Below are 12,633 nucleotides of genomic sequence, written 5' to 3' on the forward strand. Positions count from 1 at the left end.
TTTGTTCTCATCCTTGGTTACGTATTGTTCCGAGAGGATAAATTCTCTGGTCCAAAACCAGAAGTATTACCTTCCACAGGGTACACATTCCTAACTAACTGACTGCCCAAAAATTCCTCTTTCTTGGCAGTGGTCTGTTTTATTAGGTCTGTCTATCATTATTTCCTCATCTTTTCCAGGTTTGCAGATACTGGTGGCCACAGACAAACAGCATTGCAGGAACTTTAGCCTTTGATTTGCACTAGCTGAGGCTCCTTTGGCTTTAAATATAGACATAGCAGGCATAGCTTTATCATTTCAGACCATGTTCTTATCGGTGTCATATTAAACTTGGCTAGAGGACTGCTGTAAAGTTGTTTTGTAATTTTTCATCAGTTTTTTTTTTCCCTTTTTACTCAAATGCTTTTTCTAAGTGGGCCTACAATACATCACAATACACCATCTTATTTTCTTGTTATGTTGAATAACTAGAACAAACAATAAATGCAGCCCCTTTTATTTCTTAGTTGTCAATGCTGAAGTATTTCTCATAAACTGCAAGTTAAAAATTGATTTTATCGTTTGTAAATAATGTTGAAAGCAAAATAACACCATGCTTCACTATACAACGTTGTCCTGTTAAAAAATGTAAGATCCACCACTCCACCAATGTTGTAGAAGAAGTTCATTTTACTTGTCAATAGAAATAGTAATGTCATCTGTGGCTCAGGAAATATGAATGATCTCAGCCTTTAGGAGGCATAGGGAGTCTAATAAAAGACATTTGGCCATTCTTGTTTTAATGTGTCACAAATCCTTTACTTTATGTAAATGACACAGTAAATCCAGAATAAACCTTAAAGGTTTACAGCAGACAAGGAAGCACAGTATATAACTCATTTAACTCAGTTGGAGACAAGTACTGTACTTTCTCCTTCACTTTATTTGACAGCTTCAGTTTGTAGTTACTAGATTTGAATGATTGATATATAATGTAATCAACTAATAAATTGTGATGCAATATTATAGATTAGGATAAATGAATTAGCCTCATGTTTACCAGCTGCAGCATTAAAATAATTAAATACACTTGAATGCAATATTTGTGATGAAAAATATGTTTTATCCTAAAATGAAAATTTGGGACGTTTGTACTTTTACCTGTAAGAATATTTACTACAACCATGGCACTACTACTTTTATTTAAGTAAAAGATCATAGTAGGGCACTGCACATTCCAGATTTAAAGATATTGTTTCATAAAAGCTTAAGACGGTCACAGAAATGTGTTGTTTAACAAATAAAAAGGCTGGTACGTGAGTTTAACCTTCACTGCCTTTATGGATGTGTATGGGGTCTGGCCGATCCTGTGTACACTTTACGACAGTGTTGATAATGTATTGAGATGGAGCGTAGGGCGGTGGCCGGTGAATGAATGATCAAAGCCTTTTTAAAGGTTCTGTGGGCGGCGCGTGTGCTGTATTTACACTGGGCAGCTCCGCCCTGGAGATAGAAAACTCTGTGGGCCGGTGGAGGGATGAAACAAGTGGAAGGAGATGTAGCAGACAGGCACACCGTAATAACTCCACCACTCCTGCTCGTCGGCTTCATTCCTCTCCCTGGTACGCTGTAGCATCCTCCTTTTTGCATAACAGGACGAACGAGCATTTGCGGTGCTGCGTCGGAGCTTTCATGGCCGCGACACTCACGATGAGCGGCGGCGGGCAGGAGGATCCCTTCTATCCGCTGCAGAAGGCGACTCTCTCCGCTGGATTCTCTCTGGAGGACTCGGCGTTGTTCGGCTTGGACTGCAAGATCACAGACACAGACAAGGCTGGACAAAACGACTACACACAGGTAAACCGGACAGAAATCAGACCGACTTTACACATTAGTGATGTATTTCATTGAATGGGCGTGGCAGACTGATTGTAGAGCCAGGTTGTTTTTTTTGTTGTTTTTTTGCTGGCCTCCAAATTTCAGTCGACCTAGCTGCGTGATGTTAATCGTCACTTTGTTGTGCACCATTTGCGGTCATAAGCGAGCAGGCTGCGACCAGCTGGACGTGAAGCCGAGCTGCTCCGCCTGCAAACGCATTCACCGCATGTTTTCTATGCCAGCCAGTTGGTCACCAGTTGTTGGTCTCTTCTTGGCGTCCCCTCTCACCATCATACCACCCTGACAACAACTGACTCCGGCTTCGGACAGAAAGGTCCCAGCAACTCTGTCCCCAGTTAGCAGGAAACTTGTGCGGCAGAGGAGAGGGGTCTATGTAACAGCTGGTAGGATCAGGAGCCTAGAAATAGCAGCCCATCCCCAGGCTACTGCTACTACTGCTGCTGCTGCTGCTGCAGCAGCGGACAGGGAGGCATGGGTGTTTCCCCATTCCCTTTCATGTTGCTGTTTCATCCTCTGCTGCAGGGCTTCTCTAACTTTTATACCAGTTAGATCCCTCAGATTCACAGGAATTAGCACAATATGAAAAAGGCATTGTTTGACACAAAGTTGTTCACCTGTTTGATCAGTGACAGGCTGCTTCTCTAGTCTGCTCTCATAACTGTAGTTTTTGCAATTTCCTAATGTTTTATGTGAAAGGTATTAGATCTGAATCTTTATTTCCACTGGAACGTGGCCTGATCGTCAACTGTTGCCCCCACAGCGGATAGGTTTTTGAGTTCAGCCTTGCAGGCATAGAGGGAATGTTGCAACCGCCTATTGATGACTACTTGATAAATGCTTCAGCGGTGACTGTCCTATCAAACCTTTGTCTTCTCAAAATAGTGCCTCAGAATAGCTTCATGGTGGCTCATGGGGAAGTACTTGCTGAAGCCGTAGCTGGGTGCATTTCATTCAACCAAAGTCAAACTTTAAAACCAGAAAAATGATCTGTTTCTTTTTGTGTGTTTTTCTTTTCTATCAACAGGCAAAATGTGAAATGGACAGGTATCTCTCCCCTCAGCCTCTTTCCCTTCCACCTCCTGCCGACAGCCAGCAGAAGTCACACAGAGACAGCGCATCTGCGGTGGATCAGTTCTTCACTGACGATCACACTGGGGCTCCCTACACACTCAACATGAATCTTTACCTCCCTGACGTCGCCTACCTGAGGATGGGCTTGTGTCAGCAGGTGCGGCCCCCACAGCACCAGAACCACACAGGTCTCACCCAAATCAAAACAGAATCTGCCTCCCCGTGTTTCTCCCCCAACCTACAGCCGCACTGCCCTAACACTACGCCCACAAGTAGCTGCAGCACATCTGGGCATGGGCCCGGCGGTATTGCTATGGAAACCTCAGCCATAAACATGTCGTTAACAGGGTTACCGGACTTCACCAGTGTTTTCAACCAGTCGGGAGGCAGCCAAGGTGGCGATTCAGTGCCAGAGGTGTTTGTCAAACAGGAAATGCCGTCACAGTTTGAACAGCATGCTCTCCACCACCATGACAGCAGCGGCTCGCTGTTTCAGCTCCTAAACTCTGGCTTGGACCATCACCATGGTAATGGTATGGAGGCTCAGCATCAGCGTCATCATCATCATCATCAGCATCAGCAGCAGATACAACACACTTCCACTTCCACAATCCACACGGCTTTCCATGATTTGCCGGTAGCTTCTTCTGCATCTCAACAGGAGCAGACAGCTAAGCCTGCTTACTGTGGCCTGGGTGGGGGGGCGTACACACATCCTCATGCTCAGGCACACGCCCATTTCCTCCAGCAGCAGGTGCCGTACCTGCCGCCCTCACCGCCGAGCTCGGAGCCCGGGAGCCCTGACAGGCAGAAGGAGCTGCTCCACACCATGTCCCCTCCTCCCTCATATGCAGCCACCATCGCCTCCAAGTTGGCAGGTAGCACCCCTGGACACAGACCTGGCCCAGGACCAGGCAGCTTAGCCCTGCCCCTCAATACAGGTCCCACGGCGGTCCCAGGCCAAGCCGGAGTCCTTCCCCAAGCCCCTGCAACGAGCCCAGCCCCAACCCCAGCTCAGACCACTGTGCCTGTCCGCTACAGCCGGAGGAACAACCCAGACTTGGAGAAACGACGGATCCACCACTGTGATTACCCAGGTTAGAACAGTAACACAGGTCTGCCAGTGCATGTGCATGCTGATTCTTGTCACTGTTGTGTGAGTGTGTTTATTTTTACACTGCGCTGCGGTCAGGTGAATCTCTGGTCACTCACAAAGGTCAGCTTCAAGAAAACCAGCTTTATTTTAAGACACCCCTGCATTTTTTTCAAATTACATGTTGTGCTTTGAATGACTTTCCCAGGCATGTGAGGCACGATATGTTCTGCAGCCACAGCAGAGAACACGCTGCTCTAGAATTAGAATATTTTAGCAATGGAGACCATCCGTCACTGTCTGTCAATTAACTGCCTGCTTCAAAAACTACTTTGTGCATTTATTATTACACCTCAAATAGCTTTGGCACTCTCAGCCGTGAGCTCTCACACATTGTTGTGGCTTTAAAGTCATCACTGGTATGATTGTGTAATGAAGTGTGTGTGTGTGTGTGTGTGTGTGTGTGTGTGGGTGTGTTAATTACATAGTTGTTCTCCTTAAGTCATTTGATTTGTTATTCCACACACACATAGTCACACTTGAGATAACATGGACAGATTTTCTTTATTTTTTAACTGCATTACACAAACACATAGGCGCACGCACGCACACACGCACACTGTAGCTGTGCGATGTGCAGCTACATGTAAGATATTTAATGTCAACTAGCCTGTGGCAGTGCGTAAAATAGGCTTAAGCGGAGCCTCCTGCAGCATGTTAGCACACGTCTAATTTTTTTGAAGTCAAGTGAAGCAGAACTGTCGTATCCACACAAGGACAGATCCACACTTTAACCCGAAACACGTTAGTCACACTGCTCACTATTTAGTCTTTACAATACATGAAGTTCTGATCTATTAAAGTCATAATAAAACAGAAGCAAGTCTTTCTAAATCATTCAAAATCCTAATGACCTCTCTGACATTGTAATCTACATACTATGTATAAGATAATGTGCCAAAGGTTTAGTAATCCTGAACTTAAAATACCTCGAGTTTGATGTCAATCTAACAGGTGCAGTCAACAGAAGGTTTCTCTGTGTGGCATGTGGTTGAATGAATACTTTTGTAAATACACCGAATTTAAACAGTTTAACCACAAAATAAAACGGTGTGAGCCACTTTTTACCACCGTCACATGAAGTTTTTGAAAATCAGAAAAATCAGTGTCAGAGCAGTTTTTCTTTTTCCACAAAAACAAACATTTACTATATGTCTTTCCAAACAGCTTCTGTTCTTCGTTAGTGCAAATTTCTAGCATACCACCACGGCTCAGTTTATTGGGTAAATACATATCTGGCACATGTGAATTATTTGGATTTGGATTCAGCCTTCTGTTTGTGTTTATCTCCCTGTCTGTCGTCAGGCTGCAAGAAGGTCTACACCAAGTCGTCCCATCTGAAAGCCCATCTCAGGACTCACACGGGTAAGACATTCCTCTAATTAATGCCACTTTTTTAAACAGGACCTGTCAAAAAATGACGCTGCCCACGCGACTCGTATTTCGGTATCTGCACTGGCACCATGTTGCTAGGCAGAGTGTTGTGTTCTTGGCATGTGTGTGTAAATGTATCCTACCCCATTCCCATCCACTGCCCAATATACTATTCCATCAAAACAGGTGGAAGTGACACACTTCTGCCAGGGGATGACTCTCCCACTATGTGGTCGGTGCTAAACGTGTGGTGCCATCTCTCTCAGGATCCCATGGCCTGTTGAGACATCGATGTTTAAATGCTTTGAGACACATTTCGGAGACTGGTCGGGCTTGTTTGACACTATAAATATATCCTAGATCTGTCTGTGCAGATACACAATTATCTTAGATCATCTTGTCCGTCATATCTCCTCTTCAATCATCACTGGGCCGCCTTTATGTTCCACTTTCCTTTGTCTGGTTTTCCCTTTCTTCTCCTCTTTCCCTCAGTCACCTTCCTTGTTTCACATTTACAGTACATTTGAACTATTAGTTTTGGAGAAGCAAAGTCAACAAACAAGCGCTTAGGTGTCGGCGGCCCCACCTCACCCCAGCTAACAAAACAAAGCTTCTGTTGATATCTACGCATTCCTCGCTCATCTGGATACACACACAAAACTCACTCTTGCCACTTTGCGATCCGGAATCTGTTCAACTTATGAATCTGAACCACTCGCTCGGAACATTGTTGTGGGTGTGCTTGCCTTGCATTTCAGTACTTGGGGAACATGACACGACAATTAGATCTGGCGTCATTCATGCTGCAGGCTGATTGTGGTTATTGCAGTTATTACAGGACCACGAGATGAGACCGCGACACGTAAAGAGGGATGCAGCAGCAGCAGCAGCAGCAGCTTCCATCTCCTCCTGCTTTTGTCAGTCTCGCTTAGTTATTTTCTTCCCTTTTTTTTCTCTATCGCTTTCATTCATCTAATCATCTTCTCCTCTGCTTTTGTGCCACCCTCCCACCTTCAACCCTTCCTGCCCCCACCTCCCTCCACTCATTTCTATCTTTGTCTGTTACTCATTCTACTTCTCTTATTCAGCTGCTTGAATGCACACTTACGCACTCAAACACACACACACACACACACACACACACACACACAATACACAGGCATACACACACGCAGACACGTCCACACACACCTGTCAGTAATCTGTATGAGATGATTCCTAATGCGTTTGGGTCCCAGTGGGAGTTCCCACTCTAATCTCCATCAACATCCATTACCCTGATTGTTTGTGTGTCTGTCTGCGTACGTGTGTGCGTACGTGGGCGCATGTGTTTGCGAGTGTATTGTGAGAACTGAACACTCCTCTCAGTTCACTCTTACTGTTTTTTTTTGCTCAGTGTCTTTTCATTGTCTGTCTATCCTCATTGTGTTCAGTTTCAGGTGTGTGTTTCTAACTTTGGCAACGCTGTGGTTTATTTTTTGACAGGTTTACTGCGCTTGTTTCAGTGAGGCTGTGCACCTTGCTGTTCTTGTTTAGAGGGTCAGTTCATGCAAATGAAGAAAAGCGCATATTTTCTTACTTTTTTCTTACAAGTGGTATCCAGCATACAGCATACTTTTGTTTTATGTTTTCAGAGTTCTGCTTCAAATCCAATTTAATTGAGGTGTATAGCATTATGTTTATGGAGCACAGAGCTTCTAAATATGACATTTGAAAAGTGTAACAGTTGTCTTATTAGTCTGAATGACCAACCGAATACGCTCTCAACAATTTTCATTATTTCTTTAACAGCAGTTCTAAAGGAAACTGTTCATAGTGAAGTCTCCAGACTGCCCAGAGTAATAAGGAGGAGAAGAACAAAAGTATCCACCTAGACAACACAGTTTCCATTAGATTCCTTTATATAATGCTCTTAAATCGGGCACATTAAGACACTGTAAACAGAGAAGCAAAAGAAATTTACTTAAATAGAGGGCTGTCGCACCTAATCTTTAAAATGCAGATAAAAAGGGACAAAATTGGACAGACCAGAGAAAGAAGAACAAAAGGGGGATGCTTATATCTTAAGCTTCCATTGTTACAAACTGAATACATAGAACCTGTAGAAATTCCTTTAAAGTATGTTATATACTCATGTTGTTGTAAATTTTGATGTAAATAAATTCAAATATCTCAAAACCTGGACCAATAAAACCAAAAGGCTCTGCACAAATAGATAAATCACTAGAGGTAAGTGCAAGGATAGTTTTTGTTTTGTAATTCAGGTGTGCAAACTGTTTAACCCCACATCTGGGCCAGTGGACCTGGACTGGTGGTTATGTATCGCAGGGCGGGCGGCTGAGTTGTGGGGCAAAGACAGAGGTGTGGCTGAGTGAGACAGGTTGCACTAGTCCTCATTAAGTGCCTGTGGCTGCAGCTGTTGGCTGACGGAATGACGGAGTGACAAAGAACCATACTTCATCCGTCAAAGAGAGGCGCTCAGAAGCAAAGGCAGACAATACAAACCAGTCGTCCGTGGGAAACTTGTGCAGTGCTAGTGTTTGACTGCTTGATGAATGCCTGTGACAGTGGTATGACTGTATATGCTGTTAGACAACTGGACTTTTCTGTAAAGCCTGTTTTCCCAGTTCCTCCACCCAACTGTCTGAATCACATTACTCAGAGAATTCAGTCTGTTTTAATGAGAGTGTGATCAGTTCTGTCAGTACCTATAATCACACATTAACAGTCTCTGCTCTGTCATAGAGTGCAGGAGATCAAGTGATTGAGCAAGAAATTCAGCTCAGTGCTACTGGTTGCTCAGTTTTTCCGAGAGTAGCAGCACTCCACTCATCCCTAATTTCTCTTGTGTCCCGCCCTCTGCAGGTGAGAAGCCGTACAGGTGTACGTGGGACAGCTGCGACTGGCGTTTCGCTCGTTCGGATGAGCTGACGCGTCATTATCGGAAGCACACCGGCGCCAAGCCCTTCCAGTGCGCCGTCTGCTCACGCGCCTTTTCCCGATCTGACCATCTCGCCCTGCACATGAAGAGACACCAGAACTAGCAGCATTTGCACACATCCACACACACACACACACACACACACACACACACACACACACACACACACACACACACACACACACACACACACACTACAAATACACAAGCACTATCTTGACAGACATAAAGCACTCACTCCATCTCCCCCAACTACAATCTGCCTGATGCAGAGCAGCTTTCACTGACACCACAGCTCCTCCTGGTGCTGCTATCATGTGCTGAAACAGTACGATAGCCTAACAAACATGTTGCTCCTAACCCAGAGTGGGACAGTTTGGAGGTTGTAAAGTAGAACGATGACAGCCAGATGAAGTTCCTGGTCCTTTAACCTCCAGATATACTTGGTAAAGATTTCTTTGGACAAATAATAACAAAGAAGAAAAGTAGTAACAAAAAAAATGGTAGCTCCAAAATGTGTCTCCAGTCCATTTGGACTCTTTTGTGTGACTGGGATGAAAGCACTTACCACTCAAAACTTGTACATCTTTTTTCTCTGTTCTAACATAGAACTGGCTTCATTTGTTTTTTTTTATAAAGGAGAAGCTTTTGTTTGCAAAACTAGTCAAACCAAATCTTTGTTTACTCCGTGGTTTGTTAGTTTGTTTATATAATTGGAATATCCAGATTTTATTTTTTACCAAATCATTTGGTTTGCACTAGAACTGGTAATCCAAGTCTGAGCCTTTTTGGCACATGCATCTCATTCACCACTGGAACGATTATTATCACTACTGGACTGAATCTCACAAATCATTGCTGTTCAGATATTAAAAATTGAAGGCATTTATACTCTGGAGAGAGGGAAGATAGTGCAGGGAGGGAAAAAAAAGAAACGAAGGAGGGGTGCAGATGGAGAGACAGAATTTTAGATTTTAGAGAGTGGAGAACTGAGGACGACTGAGGAACGGAGGGAGGTGGATGGTTGCTAAAGAGCAGCAATTAGGTGATGAATTATTCAGATTGTCTTTCAATGGATTCCCAGCCGGAGAAATGTAAGCAGAACCCATAGACATGTCTTAGAATTCATTCAGTTTAACAGAATTGACTGTATTTGATGCACAAGCTTGAATTAAGCATCTTCAAAACACGACTACTGTACATCTATTCTTTCGACTGTTTTAACCAAAGTATCATCTTCATCATCAAAACCTTATTAAGTGCCTCCTCCTCTGGTTTATGTGTTTTTCTTCAGTGGTAGCCGAGCTGTGATTAATGTAGACAGTCCTTTAAATACGCATGGTGCTGTTTTTATTTCTTAATCTATTCAATCTCTAGACCCGGCTTTGGGTAAAAAGGAAATGTGTTTTTCAAATTACAAGGTTAGCCATCATTCATTGTAATTTAACAGCTCAGCTCAGGCCACTTCACCAACATCCTGACATTATGTGGATTTTTTTTTTTTTTTTTTTTTTTTATTAAAGTGACAGTCAGTCCTTTCTCTGAGGGTTTTTTCTCTCTGACTCTGTACACAACTAACTTGCAATGCAGCTCTATCAGTCAATCGAACTTGGACATGTGTTTTGTTAAAGGACAGGTTCATACTTTTCTTTAAGACGTTGTTAAAACAACACTCACATGCCCGTACGCACATTGCAAGTCACTGGTCGCTGCAGGTGTTTGTCTTGTCCACACTGGCCACAAAGAGATCCCTGCCCAAAACATGGAAGTAATGGGAGATGAAATCAACAGTCTTTATGCTGTGTAGAAATGCGTTGTGAAGATCAGCCAGAGATAATAAAAGGCTTTAGACAAATCAAACGGGTGTCTTTCAGGCTTCTTATCAGTGTGAAATCCCCTCTTTGTGCTGTGGAATAACACAGATGGGATTTCTTTCTGAAAAAACAGCAACTTTGGAAAATACCCAATTGATTTAGCATTGAAATCAGCCTTTTAATTGACATGAGAACACTGTCTTGAGACAGACTTGATTGAAAAAAAATGTGAACCTCTCCTTTAATATACACTTCAGTGTCCATTTTGGTGGTGTGGTGTAGCCTGAACTTACAACTGTATTTGTTCATTCACTGCAGGTAGCGTTAAGATAATATAGCACTGTAATGTATCTTGGTAAATCTATTTATTTGATTGTGTAGAAGTGGGGGTTGTATCAGATCAACCGTCTTTCTCCCCAGCAAAAATGCCTTAATGTAAATATATGCACTGTAAATAACTTGATTTGTTTTTGTTTATTTTTCTCCTCTTTTGTTATTATTTTGTAAACAAATGGGCAAAAAGAGGAAAAAGCCCCGCATCCAAAAATATTTGAGCCTTTTTTTTTCCTTTTTGGATTTGTTTTCTTGTCAAAGATATTTTGATGCCATTGTTTTATATAATATTGTCCTTCCAACAACTTATTTTATAAATCCTTTTGTTTTTTCTTCCGTGGTAAACGTTCCAAAGACAAAAGTTGTTTTTCTTCAACTGAGTGAAGCCGATCCTAATAAAGTCAACTGACACTTTTACACATGTGCGTTTGTGCTGAAATCAATGGTGACAATGACTGAATTTCATTGCATGAGAAAGTATGTGGTACATTTAGCGTTTTTCTGTCCATGAGTTTTATATTAAAGTGTTTTGGAAGAGTGAGCCGTGCTGTGCTGATAGAGAGTGTGGTATCTGTGGGGCCTCGTCAAGGCCCAAATGAAACAAATGAGACATAACCACACTTAATCTTTTAAAATCTAAACAGGGCTTTTGTGGAAGTACTGATCCTCTGTGTCTGGGATATTCTGCGGTAGATCCAACATACTTAAAAGTTCAGTTGCGGGCAAAAGCAGATAAGAAGGGAAGATGTGGAGGAGAGGTGAAGCGCTCTTGTCCGGGACCTGCAAGTAACCTGCAGCACCCTCGCTGATGAACAAACAATAGTCCTTTGATATCCCAGCAAGAGACAATGGACAAGAAAATAAATTTGACCACCACTCGGGGACAGGAGGGGAATCCCACTGCATCGAAAATGGACGTACAAACATGCACACACCATATGTTCTTGGTTTAAGTCATAAATGTGACCCAGGGTCTCTGTTGTAATCTACCTCAGATGTCAGAAAAGAGGGAGGTGGAGGGGAGAGAGTGAAAGAAGTGAAATGCAGAACAATCTAAACATAAAAATCTCTAGGGGGACCCAATCAACCACTTCCGTCCTCCTACATCTCCTCTCGCTCTCCTCCTCCTCCAGTCTTCTTATTTAATTTCATTTTTTTTCTCTCTTTGTCTTTCCATGCACCGTATCTCCCCCCCCCCCCCCCCCCCTTCCCGGTGGAAAGTATTGTATGAAAGTCCAGGGGCGCTGCTCTGTGGGTCAGAGTGGAGACTGTTCTCATAACCTGCTCCGCTCCTCATCTTTTCCCCTTCTTTAATCATGCACCTCGTCTCCCTGTAGCCCTCTCTGCTCCATCTTTTCCTCCTTCTGAAGCTCAGGAGGAGAGATTTTTATTTCAGTCGCTCTCATCTTCCTTTTCTTATCTTTATTGTCTCTCTCTCTCTCTCTCTCTCTCTCTCTCTCACCAGGTCTTCCAAACTACACAGAACAAGTGAAATATGTTGAATTGCAGAGTGTGAAAATTAAAAAGTTAGGAGGCATGTTTCACACACACACACACACACACACACACACACACACACACACAGTGATGAGTGAGTGGGAGCTACCGGTTCATGTTTGGGATCAACTAAATTAATGTCACACATCTGGAAGAAGGCTCCTGCCTGCTCCACCCTCTGCTGTGCTGCGTTGGTGTGATTCCCAGTTTCCTTTTGTGTGTGTGTGTGTGTGTGTGTGTGTAAGTATGTGTGTGTGTGCGTGTGTGTGTGTGTATGTAGGTGTAATGTTTCCAGTGCTCCTCTCTTGGAACAGACCACCCACTCAGAAGACCAATAGAATGACCACGGGGAGCCTGGACAGACACACACACACACACACACACACACACACACACACACACACAAACACACACATATGCAACTTCCTCCAAAGTCAACCCTTCCCAATCTTCTCAGAATAGAACATGTTGTTATCAGAGATTGAAGAGATACAAGAACAGCTGACGCGCTATCACAAAGTTAAAGATAATATCAGAAATCGAGGAGGTTTTCATTTCAAGACGCTACGTTC

General features: G+C 43.3%; 1 protein-coding gene across 1 annotated transcript; it reads left to right on the forward strand.

Annotated features, from left to right (window-relative positions):
- Positions 1-1,535: 1,535 nt before the first annotated feature.
- klf5a (Kruppel like factor 5a) lies at positions 1,536-10,981 on the forward strand. Its single transcript, XM_056395904.1, has 4 exons — positions 1,536-1,836; positions 2,903-4,046; positions 5,408-5,467; positions 8,342-10,981. Exons 1-4 carry the CDS (start codon positions 1,672-1,674, stop codon positions 8,518-8,520), a joined length of 1,548 nt encoding a protein of 515 aa, XP_056251879.1. The 5' UTR covers positions 1,536-1,671; the 3' UTR covers positions 8,521-10,981.
- Positions 10,982-12,633: the final 1,652 nt, after the last annotated feature.

Source organism: Seriola aureovittata, chromosome 14 (genome assembly GCF_021018895.1).
Source record: "Seriola aureovittata isolate HTS-2021-v1 ecotype China chromosome 14, ASM2101889v1, whole genome shotgun sequence".
Lineage (NCBI taxonomy): Eukaryota > Metazoa > Chordata > Actinopteri > Carangiformes > Carangidae > Seriola > Seriola aureovittata.

What these genes read in the sequence shown, in the direction of transcription:
- klf5a (XM_056395904.1), top strand. Translation starts at nt 1,672, where the DNA reads ATGGCCGCGACACTCACGATGAGCGGCGGCGGGCAGGAGGATCCCTTC. An exon ending in GACAAAACGACTACACACAG is followed by an intron (nt 1,837 to 2,902) that starts GTAAACCGGACA and finishes TTCTATCAACAG; the next exon opens with GCAAAATGTGAAATGGACAG. An exon ending in CCACCACTGTGATTACCCAG is followed by an intron (nt 4,047 to 5,407) that starts GTTAGAACAGTA and finishes GTCTGTCGTCAG; the next exon opens with GCTGCAAGAAGGTCTACACC.